The 20,606-nt window shown below is 49.0% G+C and overlaps 2 protein-coding genes and 1 long non-coding RNA gene across 3 annotated transcripts in view; 2 read left to right on the top strand and 1 right to left on the bottom strand.

Annotated features, from left to right (window-relative positions):
- Nucleotides 1-5,047: 5,047 nt before the first annotated feature.
- LOC121470289 (uncharacterized) lies at nucleotides 5,048-5,736 on the bottom strand. The gene is made up of 2 exons (XR_005981047.2): nucleotides 5,559-5,736; nucleotides 5,048-5,377 (listed from the first exon to the last, which is right to left on the bottom strand). It is a non-coding gene; the product is annotated as an uncharacterized lncRNA (long non-coding RNA).
- A 504-nt stretch (nucleotides 5,737-6,240) lies between these two features.
- Nucleotides 6,241-20,606, top strand: part of ZEB2 (zinc finger E-box binding homeobox 2) — a 113,765-nt gene continuing 99,399 nt past the window's right edge. The window contains exons 1-2 of the mRNA XM_072931739.1: nucleotides 6,241-6,747; nucleotides 9,418-9,576. Coding sequence (XP_072787840.1) covers nucleotides 9,504-9,576 — 73 coding nt within the window. The 5' untranslated portion in view covers nucleotides 6,241-6,747; nucleotides 9,418-9,503. The remainder of the gene's footprint in view (nucleotides 6,748-9,417; nucleotides 9,577-20,606) is intronic.
- Nucleotides 16,399-20,606, top strand: part of GTDC1 (glycosyltransferase like domain containing 1) — a 314,519-nt gene continuing 310,311 nt past the window's right edge. Inside the window, exon 1 of the mRNA XM_072931740.1 lies at nucleotides 16,399-16,420. The gene's annotated coding sequence lies outside the window, so the exon portion shown is untranslated. The remainder of the gene's footprint in view (nucleotides 16,421-20,606) is intronic.

Genomic DNA, 20,606 nt, shown 5'->3' with positions numbered 1-20,606 from the left:
TTATCACAGAAGTGAAGGCATCTCCTGGGGTGCCAGGTAGGCAGTATTGCTGTAACAATTAACCCATGGCCAGAGGCAGTGGAGCAAAGGCTACTTCTCTCATTCCTTTATTTAATTTTTCTACCTTTTGGGTTCTGGTTTTGTCCAGCTGCCCCTTCCTCCTTTCTGTTCCCTCTGTGGCTGAGCTGTGCTCACACCAGCCCAACGCTGAGCAGGGTTGCACAACAAGCACCATCCCTTGCACCCCTTTGCTGACCAACTTATAACTGATCTGCACTTCTGCTGTTCCTTTATCACCACCAGCTACAGCGAGGTGGGGTCTTGAGGGCTATGATTTAGGCATATTAAATTATGTCAGGAAAATAATGATGTTGGCTCACTGGGAGGACACAGTTAATGTTTATATTAAAAGTTCTTGATGTTTTAAACACCTCAAATTGAAGCAACCTCTGATCTTGTCACTAAGTGTCATGTAAACAAGACAGGAACATTGTATATCTATATCTTTATGGTTTCCTAGCTTAACCTCACATGGGTTTGGGTATTGCAGGGGGACCTCACCACTGTACATAAGAAAACGAGGCCTAAATGTGCTCATATCCAGAGGATTCACCACCTTATTAATGCATATATGTCATGCATAGATTATTAACAGCTTCATAACTAGAGAGGAACTTGCATTTCAATAAACATACTTTTACAAGTGCAAAGAAAAAAAGTTTTGCATTAGGATGTTACTTACTTCATGTCTTTGTCCTGGGAGAATGCAACTAAAGAAACCACATTTAAAATCAGACATTAGATATGCAAATATGTGTTCAGATCAGAGATACGAAAATTATTCAAATGATTAATTATTCATCATAAAAATGTCAATTAATAATTCTGAAGCATAATAGGCATCTTTCTAATGCATCTTTATTTTTCAAGCCTAAATACTGTTGAATCTGTGTTCAATTGCATTCTAACAAGTTTTTAAAAATTCAACAAAGTAAACAACCAACTATAAACAAAAGTGAGCCGTGAATTTTAATCGCTGCCAACTGAGCCAAGAAATGTGGCCGAACTTCAGCATCGATCCCAGAAGAGAAGGAAAAGCATCTCCATCTCATGGTGTGGGACAGTGGATGAAGGATGCTTGTCCCTCACTTCTCTCTGTCCAGCAAGAAAATAAATTTTGGGACCTGTGGATGCTGTTCCCCCGCTGCAGACACACAGACAGACGTTGTGAGCAGCAGCTGAGCAGCTCTAGGCCGTCAGAAGTGGCTTTATAAATGACAAAATTAACAAAAACATATGAGGAGATTCGCTTTTAACGTTCAGGGACTCACACAAGATCAAATATTACAGTGATCTGATGGTTAGAAATGCCCAGGGATAGATAAATTAAAGCCAGACAATCTTTTCCCTTGCTTTTGGCTCGTATCCTATCCCTACATGGGTTTTCCGCAGAGGAACTCAAAAACTTTGGGAATGTTGATTCAAAAGGTTTCTTCCCAAATACCTCATCAGCGGGTGGGGGGAGATTGGTTCCCTGACCCTTTCTTCCTCTCCTCTCTGCCCTCTCCTCCATGTGGAAATTGGAAAAAAAATAAAGGCTTTGCTTTCTAAATCTTCGTTTATAGGGACACCTGTACTGAGCAAAAGTATCCAGCGGCATCTTGGGCCCACATGGGGCCTTCCCTGCTCACAAAAATTATTCCAGCCTGTCTTATCCTCTACTGCCACAGGTGACTGCAGAAAATAATCCCCCCAGCATCTTTTTGTGTTTGATTTGGGGGCTTTTTTGCAACCTCAGAATTCTTTCTCGAGGCAAGGACATCTTCTACACCCCAGAGAAAGGAGCATGGGAAGCAGCCAGAACCCACAGGGATCCCAAATCTTGCAGGAGCAGCTCCCTCAGCGGAGCAGGGCTGTGGGGAGGGAAGGATGCTCTCCCCAGGCTTGGCTGCAAGTGGGCACATCTCATCTGGATCCCCTACATGGGGATGTTTAATCCCTGATGTAGGGAGGGTTGCACACCATAGGGAAAATAGTCAAGAGTTCTGGCTATGAAAGACATGAAGCTTTCATAGCTAAAGGGTATTTAGAGGTATTAAACCTCTGTCTTCACCAGCCTCTAAAATGTATTAGCCAAAATTCACCAGCCAGAACATCTTTGCTCCTATTCCCTCCGTTTTCCTCCTTCCACGTGGTGGGCAAGAAAACACAGTCCCCGTTACTCATCCTCCACCGGGGAAAAAGCAAACACACCAAAATAAATAAGGCAGTGAATCATCCCCTCAGCCCGTGGCACCACATCCCCATAAAGCCACCACGGCAGAAGGTCTCAGCAGAAGGCTCAGGTCCTGCAGGGCCTGTGCTCCAAAGCCCTCCTTGGTGGCCTCTCACCTCCCCTCTCAATCAGAGCTGGGTGCCTGTGGATCACAGGGAGAGCTCTCCTTTCCCATGGCAGCAGGATCTGACCTGGCTGCCCCTACAGATCCACACAGTGATGGGAACGTGGGGTTATCTCCAAGGGGCTTATCTTCATCACAATAGGTTTTGGTGGAGCTGGAAGCAGGGCTGCTTCTCCTGTAGCTTTAACCAGGCAGGTCTGCACCAGGATCAGGCCACCCTCACCTCAACTTGCAGCATTTCCATGCAGGAAAACCTGAGGAAAAGGGGATAAACCTGCACTCAGAGAATTGCCCTTAAACCATCTCCAAGCCACAGAGCTGGGAGCTACACACAAGGAAGGAGCTGAGGTTTGTGAGGATATTTTGGCTCTGCTTGCTCTTAAGCTGATGGGGTGAGGTGAATAGGATGTGCAAAAGTTTTGAAATAGAGCAGGGAATAGGATCTGCATGGGGATGCTGATGGAGCAGGGACAGGGATCCGGGCTGCCAGCACCACCCCAATAAAGGCAGGATCCATAGCCTGTCATTATTTCCATCTCCTAAAGAAGCTGCACACCCGTTATTAGTTCAGAGCCGGGCAGGAAATCATCGCCTGGATTAAGGTTAAATTCCATCTCGGAAGGGCTTAGCTGATTGCTAAATGTTTATGTCCAGTGTCCAAAAATTAAAAATAAAAATAAAAAAGAACAACAAACACTCCCAAACCTCACATTAAAATAGCATCTAATAATGTTGGGTGCTATGTCAGTCCTGCGAAGCTCCGAGCAGTTTTATCGCTCCGATGCAAACCCTGCTGAGGCACATCAGAGCTGGAAAACTGTGAGATTGAGGGCTGAAAGAACAGCCAGCAAAATTATGAATAGGGATTATCTGACAATGCCGACATGTTTCTTAAAGCCCTTGAGCGTCATCACACGCTCTGAGGGTTTGTTTTTCAGCGTGGCTGCAGATAAATATATTTTATTGATACACCATCGACAGCACTCCTGCCTATTGCGAGTCGGGCTGCAGCCTCTCGTAATCTCCAGTTCATCCCCTCATTCTGTAATCTGGAAATGTGGGAACAATATGTAAGGAGTTTGTAAAGGGATTAATTTATTTTGAGAACTTGTTGGTTGGGTTTTAGGTTTTCTCATTTTTCTCGTAGAAAATGTGGGTGAGTGGAAATTGAGCAAGTCAGTAATTAGCATTCACTTTTTTCTTTTCCTTTCTTTTTATCATATGCATCTAAATTCAGTTTAGCTCTTTAAGGAATTGCCAGACTGCCCTTGATTTATAGGCAGTGCCTTCTGGATCTGAGAGGATCTAATTCAAACTAATAATACTTGAATTTGATTTCAGGATATTTGTGCTGTGCTATATATTTCATTAAGATATCATCATTCTGTGTGTGTGTGTGTATGCGTGTGATATGCCTCTGCGTATCCAGGTACATTTAGGCATGGAGAAGTCATGCATCCTGCAGGAAAATCATGCTGGCATTTAGAAAATAGTGGCAAGAAAACTTTTAACAAAGCCACGATGACTCGTAGCAGGGAACAAAAATAGAAATAGAAATAAAAATAATAAATATAAATAAAAATAATAATTAAAAAGATTAGGGCAGCCTAGCTGGGGATTGCAGCGGCAGCAGACGGCCAGAGCCTGCCTGTCCCTCCCTGCAGCTCGGGGCTGAGGAGGGGACACCCGGAGGTGCCACTTGGCAGCCCGGGAGGACATTTGGATGCCCCTACCCGGAGCCCCCCACCCCGGTGCGCTGCCTCCCCCGCATCTCACAGGGTCACCCACTCCCGTCTAACTACGAGATGACAAAAAAAAAAATCCCAAAAAAATCCCAGGCAGATCTCGGTGGCTCCGATGAGCTGCCAAGACCCTCCCGGGGGGGGGGGGGGGGGGGTCCCTTCCTTGTTTTGTGATGCTGATCCGCCAGGAAGGTGCTCCCAGGACCATTTTGGAGCGCGATCCCATCGCTATCGCTCTCCCTCCACTTCTTGCTTTAGGCACACGTTCAGTGCACGGTTCAAGAGCAGTTTATCTGAGCTTAATGTAAGTAAAAGTGCAGTGTGGGATCAGCGTTGCCATTTGTTTCGGTTTTCTTCGGGAGGGGGAGAAGGAAAAATAAAGCAATAAAGTGCTGGAATAGGCTGAACTCTTGTCAGAGCGGGGAAATTGTTTGGCAGCTCTTTGGGCAGCCCCACGTTTACCTCGGGAAGGGACCGTGCGAGTGGGCAAGCCGCGAAGTTTCTCTTTGCAGTGAGATTATTTCCAGCTCCTTCAGGAGGAAGGAGCGGCTGTGGGCTGTGCTGGAGCTGGGCAGGAGCGGCTGCAGCTCAGCCGGATCTGCCCCTTTGCAGCCCAGCGCCTTCCTCAGCATCCCCGGCTCGCTCAGCCCGTACTCACTTCGATATCACTTCTCGATTACGTGCGGTGCAAACCGGCTTTTTGATTAACAAACCGGCAGAGCGTTGGTTAAGAACACTTAAACTTCAAAAAAAAAGAAAAAGCTATCCCCCTGGGAAGTGGGCTCTGAATTGGTTAATAATGTGCAGTACTTGCTAAATTGCTGACTTCCAGATGTGGAAAATATCTTTCTTGTTTAGAACCTACGTAACCTGATTGGATTACGACAGAAGCGTCACATTGGAAGGCTTTTGAGTGATGATTTAATTAACCATACAGTAGAAAGCTGTATTTGCCAGGAAACCCCTTCCATATTTGCATAACCAATCCCTTCAGTGCAAAGGTGGAGTCTGGGCTTCTTCTTTTTTTTTTTTTTTCTTTCTCTTCTTTTTTTTTTTTTTTTTTTTCTATATGTAATTTTATTTTAATTTTAATACTTGAAAAGAGTGAAAAACTTGTAACCTCCATGAAGTTCAGCCCCACGCGTTACTCTTCCACGCTGTCTCTCTCTGCTCATCCAGCTACTTCCAAGAAAAAGCAGAGCCAGGAAAAGAGCCCATCTCACCCCTGATCCATATCTGTGAACAAAACAGATAGACTGTAAGATCTCAGCACGTTCGGTTGATTTTTTTTTTTTTTCCCATCAGATTTAGCTGACTATTCAAATAACCTGGACGAGTGCTGAAATGAAAAGGGGGGGGGAGAAAAAAAAAAAAAAGCCCCAAAAGAAACGCGTGAAGGATAAAAATAAAACCGCACCAAAACAAGCCAGGAGCTTATTGGCAGTACCCGAACAGAGTTTAGTTTCTAGGTTTTATGTTAGGGTAAGTTTTGCCCAGCGCAGCGTGCGGGGCAAGGGGGGAGCCGGCCGGGGGGGCAGAGCCAGGGGATGGGAGAAGCGGCGGGGATGCAGCCCGGGGCAGGGATATAGCCTGGGGCAGGGTATGCAGCCTGGGGCAGGGGATCCATCCTGGGGCAGGGGATGCAGCCTGGGGCAGGGATCCATCCTGGGGCAGGGATCCAGCCTGGGGCAGGGGATGCAGCCTGGGGCAGGGGATCCTGGCGGGCAGGGGATGCAGCCTGGGGCAGGGGATCCAGCATGGGGCAGGGATCCAGCCTAGGGAAGGGGATGCAGCCTGGGGCAGGGGATCCTGGGGCAGGGGATGCAGCCTGGGGCAGGGGATCCAGCCTGGGGCAGGGGATGCAGCCTGGGGCAGGGGATCCGATGGGATCCAGGCGGGCAGGGGGCGGGGGATGCCGCCCGGGGGAGGGAAGGGATGCGGCGGGGGGACGCGGGGATGCGCCCGGGGCACGGAGGGGGTGAGCGGGGATGCGGCCCGGGGGAGGCAGGGAGGGATGCGGGCTGGCTGCAGGGGCAGGGGGTCCGCAGCCCCCCGGGGGGGTTGGGATGCTGCGGCGGGGCGCGCTGAGTTTCCGCGGGGCGCGGAGCGGAGCGGCGGGGCGGGGGGCGGGCGCGGGGCGGGGGGCGGGCGGGAGGAGGTGGAATTGCATTTCTGCCGCTAAAGCGTTCGCGGAGACTTCAAGGTATAATCTATCCCAGATCCTTTCCCAGAGAGAAACTTGGCGATCACGTTTCCACATGATGCTCACGTTTGGTGCTCTCCAATTATCCCTCCCCACAAAGATAGGTGGCGTGTGTTGCAGGGTCTCTCCTCTCGCTCGTACAGAAAAGAAAAAGAAAAAAATGTCATTAGAAGAGGCGTAACACGTCAGTCCGTCCCCAGGTTTGTGTTTCCTGGAGTGGCAGAAAGAGATCAGTCCTAACCTGCCCAGCAGGAATAACGGTCCTTCCGACAACTCTTTGCAAGGCTTTTTACAATTTCTCCAGGAGCTGCATCTCCCTTCACCTTTTCTCCTCCACTTCGCGGCTTCTTCATGCTTTTTCTTCTCACCATTTCTGGTCAAAACTACAAACAAGACTTCGCAGGTAGGTTCGGAATTTAATTCCATTTTCTCTCTTTTTTTTTTTTTCCCTCTTCTCTTCTCTCTTTTTTTTCCTCACACCATCTCACGCATCAGCGGGGTTATTTCATTTCGAGAGTATTTTAATTTTTCTGGATTGTTTATACTTGGGGCGAAAAAAAAATTTTTTTTTTTTTAAATTTTTTCAATCTTTTGAACCGAAACCTGAAGTCACTCCAGCACCGCTCCAGGAAGGGATGAGCAGTTTCGGGGTGCTCGGGGCTGTGCCACCACCACCCCTACTCCCCTTACCTGTCAGCCAGGTACGGGAGGTGCCTTTTAAAACGCAGCAGCAAAAGTTTTAGTGTTAGGAAAGGACTTCGTCCTCCTAAAAAAAAAAAAAAAAAAAAAAAAGACCAAAAAAAAACCACCCGAAACATCCCCCCACCCACCTCCTGCTCTTTTTATTTCAGGTTTTACATCTGAGCTCTGAAAGTTTGCAGGTACCTGTTAATGCTTTGCATGCCCTGAGCATGCAGAGCCAGCCCGGCCGGGCACCGCTGGAGCCCCAACCCCGGGCAGGGCTCCCCGGCAAAGGATGTGTTTCCCCAAACAGAAAGTTTTGCTGTTTTGTCTGCATAGTTGGTTTCATTTCTATATTTTATTTTGTGAAGCTGGGTGAAGTAACACCTTAGCTTCTGGGAGCCTAAAGCAAGAAGTGAAAGTACAGACTGGAACTTAAAAGTCGTTTACCAAAAGGAAAAAAAATTAAAATGAATATATATTTTTAAAAGCTTGCCTGACCTCTGGGAAGAAAAGTGTTCTCGATATTTGCAGGCTTAAAATTATTGACAACTTTTTACGGGAGGCTGGAGAGTAGGGAAGGGAGTGAAATGCATTTAAAACAATTCACCATTGGTGGTTTTGCATGAAAACGCCAATTGCCGAGGCAGGCTGAGGGTCCGGGCTCGCCTCGGTGCCCGTCCTCCCTCCCCGCTGCTCTCCTCTCCTGGCAGATCTGCCGCGATGGGGATGGCACCATTGCCCACCCCAGCCTGGGGAAGAACTGGCAAATACTGAACTTTCTAGCACATTTCTCAGCCTCTTCTTTGCTCAGCCACATTCATCCACATCCTCAGAGCCACCCATTCCCTCTGCCCAGGAGGAATCCCAGGCAGGAGAGTGTGAGTAAACACGCTGACCCTATGCACACTCTCTCAATCTCCCCATCCTCTTACCTGCTTGGAGATTTATTATTTTTTATTTATAGCCAAGCAGGTTTTATAACAGTAAACGCCTGAGGAGAGAGTTCAGGCAGAATAAAAAGACCCAACAGCAGCACACTTCACTGCTCAGTCCTGGTGTGAAGCTCCAGCAAAGTAAAAAGACACAAGGGAGTGGAAAGAGGAAAAGGGGAAAAAGATCTCACTCTGCTTAAAATACATACACACATATATATATGTTGAAATTGTTGAGTCAAGTAATAATTTTTTAGGTTTTATGCAAAACTCCCAGTGCAGGAGAAGACAATAGATGGGAAGGCGAGGGGGCATCCTGCTCAGGAGAGCAAGGGTTAATTGCCCTTGTTTTACAGTTTGCATCTGTTACATCTTTTATAGCCCCCTGTTTAAACTAATCCTCGAGTCAAAGCATCTTTAAAGCTACAGCATCTTCTTCGAGATGGACTGAGTTTCAGGAGCGTTCTTGCAGCAAACCAAACGCTCCAGCCCCTCTCTCCCTTTGACAGATAGATCCTCCTGCCCAGCCCGGGCGCTCAGGCACACACAGTAGGTCTAAAAGTTTACAAGTTGCTTTTATTTTATTTTTTTTTCCTTAAAAACAAAACAAAAAAAAATAAACCCACGAAAACCCAACTGGAAGGTTGAAAACTCTGACAGCGGTAGTTTTGATTTCTGTTTCTTTTCTGGGAAGGAAAAAAAAAAAAAATGACACTCCGAAGCTTTGTTTAACTAAGGGGCAGGGGAAACCCTGAATATTGTCAAACTGACTAAAAAGGTGACAGAGGTTTATAATTACACTCCTCGTTGTTAGGGGGAGGGGGAGGTTTCCGTGCTGAGCTTTACCCCAAAAGGACAGGGGAGAGCCATGTTTCCCTCTCCTCTTATCACTTTGCTGGAGAGCACTTCGGGGGGGAAAAAATGAAGGGTAGGATTTCGCGTGAAAAGAAGTTCTAGTGTCAAATTAAAGTACTTTTAGGAGGAAATGGTCCGCCTAGCATTGAGTCAAACAGCCTACTGTAAAAGCTGTGCATTCCCTCATACGGTCATGAGTTATGACTCATTTGAGATGTAATTCTTGTCTCTCTCTCTCTCTCTCTCTCTCTCTCTGATCTGCTTTGCTGGTGCAACACACACACACGCAGGGAGGGAGACACACGCACACGCGCTCACACACACAGACACACACACACAGAGAGAGAGAGAGAGACAGAGAGAGAGGGAGCAGAAATAAATAAATAAATAAATATATAAATAAATAAAGAAGAAATCTGCCCGGCTGGGGAGAGAGAGGGGGAGCCCGCTCCGACCGCGTCCCACCTCCCCCGGCACGGCCAAGCTCGCCGTGTGCGTGGATGGGTTCTTTTTCGGGTGCAAACTGGGGTCCCCGTTGGCGCCCTGCGTTTAAATGGGACATCCCGATGCCCACATTGTCGCTGTGTTTGGTCGTTACATAGAGCCTGCGTGCTGCCGCTGCCGCTGCCGCTGCTGCTGAATCAGGGAGTCGAGCCCATGCGAACTGCCATCTGATCCACTCTTATCAATGAAGCAGCAGATCATGGCGGATGGCCCCAGGTGTAAGAGGCGAAAACAAGCCAACCCCCGGAGGAAAAACGGTAAGACGGCCCCCCGGGAAAACTTTTCCGGCCGGTTCCGCCGCGGAGAGGAGAGGGGGGGGGGGGGGAAAGGAAAAAGGCGGCGGCAGGACGGGGAGCGGGACGGGGAGGGGGGCACGGCAGCCCGGAGCTGGCCGCCCCCCGCCCGCCTCCCTGCGCGGGGTCCCGCGGAGCGCCGGCGGTGCGGGGGGACGCGGGGAGGGGAGCGCCCCGCCGCCTCCTCCGCCGCGCCCCAAAGTTTGTTGTGCTGCCCCACTCTGCCCCCCGCTGTCCCCCGCTGTCCCCCGCTGACCCCCGCTGTCCCCCGGTGCCCCCCGGTGTCCCCCGCTGTCCCCCGGCCCGGCAGCGCTCCCCGGTTCGCTCCGCCGCTGGCAGCGCGGCGAGACGCGGAGCGGCGCGGAACGAGCGGGGCGGGCGGCCCTGGGAAAAAAAAACCGGCAGCGTGAGAACCCCGAGAAGGGCTGGCACCGAGTTAGCGACTCTCTCTCTCTTTCTTTCTTTCTTCTTTTTTTTTTTTTTACTTATTGTTAGGGACTCGAAAATGAAACTTCCTCCTCCCTGATAATTAATAATACTAATGAGCTCGGTGGCCGATTGTCCGTCGCTGCCCTCTCCCCCGGTCCCCGCCGGCCGCGCAGGGCCGGGGCGCAGTGGGACGCGGTGTTCTGGGCTGATTTCACATTTGGCAGCTTTCGCTGGTGCGGTGGGTCTCTCTTTCTCCGTCTCTCCCCGTCCCTCCCTTAGTTTCTTCCTTTCTCTCCCGGCTGATAGCCGCTTCCCCGCCGCCAGCTTCCCCCTCCGCGCCCGCAGCCCCTCCACGGCCATCCCGGCCCCACTTCCAACAACTTTCCTCTGGAGGAGCAGGAGGAAGGGAGATATTTGTGAGAACCTGAACCCATGCGCTTCTAGCTCAGCTACTTCATTTCAGTGGAGAGGTGGAGGTGGAGGGGGGCTGAAGGAGGAGGGGGGCACACACAACAACAACAACAACAACAAAAAACACAAAGACAAGAGAATGTTGATTAGAAACAAATGATCCTGCCCCCCCTCCCCTTGCCTCTCTCTAGGTTGCGAGTGTGAGTGTGTGTGTGTGCGTGTGAGTGTCTTTTTCTTGTTGTGGTGGAGGCGTCGAGCCATATGGGGGAGTGATAGAGGAATTTTAGTCAGAAACTGTTCGTTATGTTACACTGGCTTTTCCCTTTGTGTTGTCTTTGATCTATTTGCTTGGCTTAGTATTACAAAAAAAAAAAGAAAAAAAAAAACAAAACTAAAATAATATATTCCGAGCAGCTTCCCAAGGATCCGTTTCTTGTTATCTTTTTTTAAAGTCTCTCCCCCCTCCACCACCACCCTTTACTCTTGTGTCTGTCATTATTTAAGGTGGTCCTCACAGAGGAGACCTCCCCTTCCCCTCATCTCTGGGTAATTTAGTAGACATTAAAATTACACGTAATGTTTCCCTCTCCTCTCTTGTGTTTCCTCTGTTCTTTTTATTAAATGTTGGTTATTGATTTTCTAAAATCAATGTCTGTTGTGGGGCTTTTTTCCCCTTACAAGTATCTAAAGCACGTTGCTGATCAACTGGATAACAAAAGCTTTGTGTCAAGTAGCCTTTTTTCTTATGTTAAACAGTCATTTTTGAGAGAAAAAGAGAATGAGATTTAAAGCAACGCATCCAGAAGTGCTCTTTTGCAGTAAAGAATATTCTGAGTGTTTGAGGGGGTTTTATTCTTCTTCCTCAGCCTCCTTGCTTTTCCAGGCAAGACTATTAGTTTAGCGTGTTAAACCCATCACATGCTCTCTGATGAGGGATGCATCTACGTGTTTAATATTTTCTCAACATGATTTGAGTACTAAAAAAAACCCCCACCACCACTACCCTTATCCTCCCCCCCCCCCCAAAAAAAAAAAAAAAAATCCTGGATGTCTCTGTTTGCCCAGGACACCAGGACCGTACCCTGGTAGTGCAGCCAAGTCTTTGGGAGCACGTATGGAGCGGGGTGGCAGATTCTGGTTGTTCCCATGCAAAAAGGTGTTTTCAGGGAGCTGCACTAACTTGGAAAAGCCACCACACTTGGGAGACGAAAGTTTAATTGCGATTTTTAAGGTAACCACTTAAAGATCCTGCAAACTTCAAGTGTGTGTGCGCTGCTGATGCGAAGGGCTGAGTTCTCCCTTCAGTGTCTTGTTCTGGCCAAGACATGGGGTGTGTGTGGGGGGGAAGGAAATAATTCTCTACTTTCTGTCTGTCCCCCCTTTCCTCTTTGTGCTCCCTAATTTGTTTCTTTCATTCATTTCTGAGTGAGAAATGCCCTGCTTCTGAGGAGCAGGTAGAGCGAGGGTGGGTTTGTTTCTTTTTTTTTTTTTTTTTTTTTTCATTTTCTCTTTCTCGACAAGCACGTATCCAATGCCTTTCCCGTTGGGAATTGCCTAGGATTTATCTGGACTGAGTAGATTTTTCTTCTTTCCTGGAATCGTGGAAAAGATGTTACTTCTGAGCTTGTGTCTTTGCTGATAACACCAGAAACGGTGATGCTTATCGAACTCGGACAGAAATTCCTTAGAAACGCAGCAGAACCAAAATAAAATTTAGAAGCCACTAAAAAGAAAATAAAAATAGATGGTCCTGAAGGAAGCGAGAGGAGTGTTAGTGAATCCCAGACACATTACAGACGGGGACAAAACAGAATAATCCAACTAATGCCTGAGTGGGCTCCACGCCTGTGTGCGTGTATCTGCGTGTGTGCGGGGATGGGCAAGGCTCGGGATGAGATACCGGGGCTGGATAAAATTACAGCGGAGCTAAATAGGGTAGAAAGGAAGCAGACTCGGGATTTTCCAAGATAACGGGGTTGATGAGAGCTGCTGGAGTGGAGGAGAGGTGTACGGGGTGGGGGGGTTGGGTAAATCAATGAGGGGTGAGCCCCCCGGGCAGGATGGGAAGGAGAGGACCCCGAAAGCGGAGCGGGGGGGGCGGGAGGTGCGGGAGCGGCAGCGCAGGAATGCGGCGGAGCTCCGGGAAGTTCGGTCAGATGATTCCCAGCGCCTGACTCACTTCGCGGCACTTTCACTCGGGAGAGAAGTGGCGGCAGAAGAGGAGGAGGAGGAGGAGGAGGAGGAGGAAGAAGAGGAGGAGGAGGAGAGGGCAGTGAGCCCCTTTCCGCACGGGCGCCCCGCGGAGGCGGGGGATGCTCCGGCGGTGCGGAGCGGTGCGGAGCGGGGCCCGGGAGCAGCGCTGTCCGGCCGGCAGCCCTGCCCTGCCATGCCCGAGGAACTGCCTCTCTCCTCTCTCCGTCTTGTAGTGGTTTGGCGTTTGTTGGCTTTTTTTTTTTTTTTTTTTTTTTTTTTCTTCCCATCCTTTCCGCTCCCCTCCTCGAAAATCCAAAGTGAAATTAAAATCCCCGCGAAGGGAGGGAGGGAGGGGGGAAAGTTGTATCTAATTTACCCCAAAGTTTCAGTAAACAGCTCTCTTTGATTCCTTTGCCACCTCGCTTCCAGTTGTAAAGAAAAGGGAGAAAGTTCAATGCTTTCAGGGCGTCTGATCCAAGACCACAGACCAAACAAGAAGAGACGATTAGACTTGCTCAGAGCCTTTCCCAAAAAGCTACCCACCCACCCTCCTTCCAGGGATGCTGGGGAAGGGGGAAAAACCTCCTTCATTCCTCACTTGAAAAAGAGGGAGAAAAAAAAAAAAAAAGGAAAAAATAGGCAAGCCTGCCTGCTGCCTTTAGTGAGTGGGAAGTGAGTCTTGTCTTCCCTGCCTGGAGAAGTTTGGAGGCAGGCAGGCTGAGGCTGGGGGTGAGGAGGCAGCTGCTCCCGGTGCAGCCCAGGTGGCAGCGGGCACAGCGGGCACCCGGAGCGCTCCCGGGGCCGGGCAGCTCCCCAGGGCCCGGAATCCGTTGCGAGGAGATTACTCCGGGATTTGGCTCACTGGGTAGCGAGACAAATGTACTGCCACCACCTCCAGAAAAGCACCTGGAGATAGGTATTAAAAATTCATGCCATAAATGCGAGTGGCCAGGGCGTAATGATTATCCAGGCAGATTTTCTCGGTGCAGATTCATGTCCAGGCTGAGCTGTGACATGGAGCAGGGGAGGTTGTTTTCTGTGTCAAGTCGGATCTATTTATTTTCTTCTGAGTTCCGAAAAACCCAGAGAATTTGGAGATTAGTGGCTGATTTACTGTTTGCCATTTGTGACCATTCGGTAATTACTGGTTTTGCTTATTGCACATGCTTCGCAAGGAAAGTTTTGGGGGAATTTCTAATTGCTGCGAGAAAATGCATTTGATGGCTTGGAAAAGGCGTATTTGAAAAGGGAAGGAAAAGTGATAAGGAAACCATTACAAGTTAATTATCGATAATTATACATAGCCAACTGCCCAAGGTAGGGAAAATATATGGGAGACCGAGATGCAAGCTCTCAGGACAGGCTGGTAATATTCCCCAAGAAAAATGTGTGTCTCCCTTTAGAGTGGAAAGAAAGATGTTGATTCTTTTACAGCAGCCCCACATTCATTCCAAGAAATAGGAAATTCTTCGCCTCACAACAGTTTTTGGCATCTGCATTATCCCAGTGCTTTTAAGGTGCATTTTCTCCTCTGTGAAAGGGAACTCTTTGTCCTTTTTTTCTGCAAGACCATGGCTTCCCAAGGTAGACACTATTTTGTGCCTGTCAAGAAAGGGAGTGCAGGTTTGCAGTGCTCACAGACAATTGATTGTCTGCCCTAATGTGTTTCATTTACATGTTTATAACGTCAATAGTGCTGGGGTGTCCACTGTACCATTCATTCCAGCATTCCCACAAGGGTGCAATTGTCTGAATGGCCAAGTCAGACACCTTTTTGATTGCTCTTTAGTTGTCTTTTTAGAGTATAGAGAAAAAGGAGAGAAATCTGTGATGCAGAAACACTAGTTGAAAATATTTCAGAATTAAACCTCACCGTTAAAGCAGATGTGAGCATTAGACAAACAATATATTTTAACTAAGGTTCTGAAGGTGGAAACAAATTCAGAATAGTGGAGCTGGTTAGTGCACACGACATCCAGTCCTGTTCCTTAATTTTTGGGGGCTTTTTAAAAACGATCTGTCGTTTTCATTTTCATTTCAGCCCCTGCAAATGCAGCCACCTCCTAACTCTTTGTATGCTTAACTGTAATTTGCTATATTTCCCCTCCATATTTACATATCTCTGTTTATGCCAACAGCGTCAGCTAACCACTGGGAAAGTCTATTGAGAGAATAACTAGGCTGGGAGAAGTATAGACTTAAAAAAATAGTAAGATCCAAGCATTTCTTCATCAAGTGGTGTTTTTTTGGTGAACAAAACGACAATGCCTAGACTTTTCCTTGCAGCACTTTAACTTCCAGAGATGTGCCCCAACTCCTTACGCCTCCGATCACCGTCCTCCAGCTTGCAGCAAAGTGTTTCGAGGAGTTTCCAAGTCAATGAAAGATGACTTTGGAAGGTGTGCTGTGCTATTTGGATATGCCACCCTGTCCTTTATCACCCGGATTGGCTTCTGAGGGAGGCTCGTGGTTAGGGGCAGAATAAATGGGCACGCAGCTCGTTGGGACACATGGAGAGGTGCGTGTGTCCAGCACCTATGCGTGCGTGTGCTGGGCAGAGGGAGATGGGATGTAAAGGTGCGATTAAAAATAACCGCTCCCACTTCAGCTCACATTCATTTCCCCCTAAAAGGATGCCGATCCCAGCAGCTACAATTAATGCAAGTCGACCTGCCCCATCCGTGATCATAAGGGCAAAGAGCACTAAGTCTTGTAGTTTCTGCTCTGGAGGTAAAGAGAGGGAAAACTTTTTTATTTTCCTTCTCTAGATAATTTTTGTGGTAATTTTATTTTTTAAAAATGCCTGTTTGTGGAGAGATTTTTTTTTCCCTTTTTTTTTTTTTTTTTTGTGCCTAACAGGGAAGACACAGTAGATGCACCGTTAGCTGAACCCCTGACACGGCGGTCTTTTGAATGCCTTAGGTATGATTTCACTTTCGCTCACATCAATGCTGACCTGAATGCCTTTCATATCTGATCCGCTGTGTCTCTCCCAGTAAACATCCCCTGAGGGGAGAACAAAGAAAGGAGCTCTTCTTCTTCTTAATCACAATTCAGCCCATTCACCGCCGGCAGGCTACATTTGCATTCTGCAACAGAAAGCCAAGATGAAAAGAAAAAAAAAAAAAAAAAAGAAAGAAAAAAAAAAAGAGTGAGAAGAAGGGGGGAAAAAGCAGAAGGGTGGAGGCTGAGTAAAATAACTTAGGTGTTTGTAGCTGTTTGTTGGGCTTCCCCTAGTTACAAGCCTTATATAGATCCTGCTCTACCCAGCCTTGGCTCTTCTGACAGGCAGATAGTGTTACAAGATGGCATGCCTGTACTATTCATGGCCACTCGCTCTAACACTTGAGGTAGAAAGTGTCAGAGAGGGATCAAATTCTACTCTGAGAAGTCTGTTATAGTTAGGGTCAGGTGTGTGTACTCTCAGCTCTTGACTGCTGCCTATTATTGTGTTTTAATTACTATTATTGTTTACTCACCATGACCTTGGGGATGGGGGTGGCAGGGGGGTGAGGCAGATTTGGCGGGGCAAAAATTTAAATTTTTTTTTTTTTTTTTTTTTTAATTTTCTTTTCCCCCCGATATTTTGGTGAGGTGTTGGGCTGGGTGTCACTGCGGCGGTGGCGGTGGCGGTGGCGGTGGCAGTGGCAGTAGCGGGGGTGTCCCCGGGCTGGCGGCCGGCCCGGGCTGCCCCGACCCGCCGGGGAAAAGCAGCGACTCAGCGAGTCCTCGGCAGCACCAGAAAATGCGGACGGAGGAGGAGGAGGAGGAGGAGGTGGAGGAGGAGGAGGAGGAAGGCGAGATTTGTGGAAGTTTCTGTAGCCGGGCTCCCTCGTGGGGTTTTGTAGTCACGTTCATGTGCATTTTCCGGCTGTGCCCCCATCCCTGTGTGTGTCCCCCCCATATCTGCCTGTTTGTTTGTTTCTCAGAAGCTCTTCTGTGCTTTTAATCAGACAGTTTTCTAGAAAAATATTGAGGTCTTTGGTCGTAGCCACTTTTTTCTCACCAAGAGAAGGTTTATTTATAACTGGATCCTGCTTACTGAGAAGTATTTAAGCCCTTTCAGGCAGAGCTGTCAAAATTTCCTGTGTTGTTTGCCTCTATTTGCAACATGTAAAAAGTAATATGCAGTTGCTGGTGTTGGAATAACCGGGGTAGCGCAGAAATCTCAAGTGACAAGTTTTCAACTACACTATCTCCTGCCGACCAAACTGTCATTTTTATTTTTTTTTTCCCAGAAACCACTTTTAAGATCCTAACAGGTTTTTTTTCCCCCCGCCCCATCAGCAAATAGATTAAACGTGCTAAAGGAACTTCTAGAGGGAAGAACAGTTTGAACAATGAGAAACGAGAGGGATGTCTTCTTTTCCTGTAGCTGCTATGGCAGATTTCACTCATAAGGAGCACACTAACCGAGATGTTACCAGTTGAACAGAGGCATGTGACACAGATTCCTGATTTTTTTTTTCCCAGAAGATTTACAGAATTTACAAAAAAGAGATTATCTCTACACCTTCCACCCTCCTAACCACCCCCATGACCCAAGCGATGGAGGATTTAGGCAGATTTACTTCAGTAAACACCTTTGGACACTTGGGGAAAAGTAGGAGTCTGTTTGCAAAAGCAGGCTTTTGTTAAGTGAGGTGCTGGATAATGCTTTACCAAGCAGCTGTGATATTAACCTAGCCAGTAATGCTGGAAAAAAGCCTTAACTCCTTCTGCACTCCGGGGCCCTGCAGGTGCTGGGCCTGCAGCGGGGGCACTGCGGGGTTTGGGGGGCACAGGAGAGGAGGTGCCACTGCTGAAGCCGCATCTTGGGCTTGGTGGCAGCTGAAGATTTCGGGATTAATCCATCAGATACAGGGCTGGGGAGAGCTGGAGGCATGGCCAGGAGAGGCTGCTCCAGCAGCGAGGCTTCACCTGTGTGTGTGCCAGCACACGGGCACGCTCTGTACCTTCCCCTCCCATGGAATATCACCCAAACCCTCTCGAGGAACGCTCCCGAGCGCTGCTAAGGCAGCAAGGTCAATTTAGGTTTCGCATTCGAGCAGCAGAATAGCTGAGAAGTTACGCCGGCAAACCTGTACGAGTGGCTCCCCGTGAGCTCCAAGGAAAGCCAACAGCTTGCTGGGAGCTTCTCATTCCCAAAAGTGAACTTTTTCTGCTGCTTTCTGCTCTTTCTTCAGCTGTTAGAAGCAGGAGCTAATAAGTTACTTTTTTTTTTTTTTTTTTTTTTTTTTTCTGGGCAGAAGAATAACTTTCCAGGTGTTTCTTTTTTTAGCTGGAATAAGATATCTTCATTTGAAGATTTTTATTGTCTCGGGTTCTTTTTTTCCTTTTTTTTTTTTTTTTTTTTAAGTGAAGTGTAGGTGTCAATGCTAGAGCAGCCACAAATGTGTGAGAAAGCAAAGGGTATGAGACATGACAGAATTAAAGGTGTTTGCTATGTTGTTACCCGTGTGTCAAGCTGCAAGCTCCCTTTGTCACAGCCTCCTGGAGATTTGATAGTGCGGATCCGCTTCCCTTCCAAGTGATACAGCAGTTTCTGACTGGGGGCTTTAATGGTGGCGTGGTTGTTGCTGCTGAATTTGCCTCCCCAAGTGCATTTAAACACCTCCACATCGCACACACCCCATCACTCCCACCTTACACAAGGGTGCTGTGCTCTCGAGCACTAGGACAGCAGCCATAGCGTTACAGACTCTGGCGTGGAGCGTCGTTTGGCAGGAATGTCATCCGCCAAATCATCCCATAATTACGTTTTATGTTATTTGTATGAATGACCAAGCATGCAGTATTCCTTTTGAAATCAAAGGAAGGCTTAAAATGCGTTTTTGAATACTTTCAGACCATGGTCAGGTCACAGTTTGGGAGTTGAATTAAACTGATCTCATTTGTGATCTAATTGAGGTTGGCAACAACCTTAGCAGTAGCAATAACACACAAATACAAATCAAAGGGCAGAATTCAGCAAATCAGATCTTTTGCTTGAATCCTGCCTGGGAGTTATTCTCCGGCTGCCAACAGAGAAGTTAAACTTTGTCCTGCTTCTCAGCGGCAGTGCGAGCCTTGCATATTTTTCGGGTCTGACAGGAAAGTTGGGTAGGAGGGATGGGGACACAAAGGCGAGCAGGGAGCTGGTGCCTCCTCGGACAGGAGTGAGGCACAGCGACTCGTCACGTATGTTACTGGAGAGCCCAGTGGCAGAAGGCGCAGGAGGCGTAACGGGGGAATATGGTTAGGAAGGGCTAGGAAGCGGAATAGGTGGCTGCAACCAGATTATTCCAAGCGGAAAGTCGAGGCAGCACCCTTATCTTTACATCTATCGCCGCGGATTCCAGGAATGTAATTACCAGCGTGGTTGCGAATTGTTGACAAATCTCAACAATTTGAGAGCGGCTGCTGCGGGCGGCGGCGGCCCCGAGCTGCGGGCGCTGTGCGGGTTTGGGGCGGCCCCGGGGCGGAGCGGGGAGGTTCCCCCCGGGCAGGGCATCCCCCCCGCTCAGAGTCCCCCCCTCCCCAAGCGGGGATGCTGCGGGTCACATCCCCCGGGACCCGCATCCTCTGGAGCAGCTCGGGGACCCCCCGCCCGCCCCGCAGGTTGGGGGGCTCGGTGGGGCACAGAGGGAGAGCCGCCACCCCCGGGGAGCATCCCTCGGTGCGGCCCCGGTGCGGGGGAGTGCGGAGCCGCCCGGGCTCCCCCCCGCTCCGGCCGCGGGGCAGAGGTGTGAACCGCCTCCGTGGGGCGGGGGACGGGGCATCACACACCGCGAGAGAAGCGCTCCGGGCCGAGGTGCGAACCCCTCCCGGGATGCCCCTCCCGGGATGCCGGGCCCCCCTCGGCTCGGAGCAGCCCCAAACTTGGTTCCCAGCAGGGAGGGAGCGGAGGGGAGGCGGCTCTGGGGTTTCGAGTGTGTCCTCAACTCCCCCCCGCACCCCACCCCTCCCCTCCTCCGGGTCATTATTTTCTTTGACTAAAACCTGTTTACTCGCCTCTTTGTTTTTTGACGTTAAACGAGTTTCTATCTCCTGCTCCTGCGGATCTCTAAGAAATAGATAAACCATTATATTTCCCCCTTCCCCCCCCCTCCCGCTCGTATTTTAAAGCAGCGATCCTGACAGCAGTACTATTATTGCACTTTATGTTTTAGTGGATGTTTGCTGTTGCTAGTTACAGCAACACTTATCATAAGACAGCAAGAAAAGAGTAGTCCCTGGTAATTAAAGTAATGAAATATTCATTTACTCTACCTTTTCAGTAGTCTCACAAATTAGGCTGCTACATTTAATGCCTGCACTGCCTCTGTTTTTATTATAATGGCAGCTTTCGCATCTGCAATTAGGACTAATTCTGACAGTTACAATTTCTGAGGGATGGTAAACAGTGAACGAGATGTGCAGCAGTGGTATTACACGTGAAAAGCCCTTGTCTCTTTAACCTTGTTGTTTTTTTTTCTCGCAGAGGTTACCTTTTCCCGATGGTGCAAAATCGACTTGACATAACTGTTCATCAGTTTCAGGGTTTTCCCTGGAGGTATTTGCATCAAATCAGCCCAGTCAAGCTTCAAGTTGAAATTGGCAGCCCAGAAACTGACAGGGTAGGGACTGGGAAAGAGACAGCTAAAGTGCAGGCAGCGAGCTGACAGCAGCGGCGGGCGGGCAGGGGGAGAGGGCTCAGCACCCGGGGCTGCCGCCCCCCGCTCCCCCGGGTCCCCCCCGGGTCCCCCCCGGTCACCCCCGGTCACCCCCGACCCTCCCCTGTCCCACCCCGAGCCGCCACCGAGGGGCCGAGCACCGGGAGCCCGCCCCGGTACCGCGGGGAGACCGGATGGGGAAGGGGGGTGTGCCAAAACCCCCATAAATTGTGGGGAAAAAAAAAAGTGTTGGGAAAAAGAGAGAAGTGGCGAGCTGAAGTTGCTGGCGCTAACAAGCTTATTTTGCTGCTTTACAGAGCGGTGTTG

This window comes from Taeniopygia guttata, chromosome 7 (assembly GCF_048771995.1).
Source record: "Taeniopygia guttata chromosome 7, bTaeGut7.mat, whole genome shotgun sequence".
Lineage (NCBI taxonomy): Eukaryota > Metazoa > Chordata > Aves > Passeriformes > Estrildidae > Taeniopygia > Taeniopygia guttata.
The sequence above is the reverse complement of the archived record's forward strand: the minus strand, read 5'-3'. Positions and strand labels throughout refer to the sequence as shown.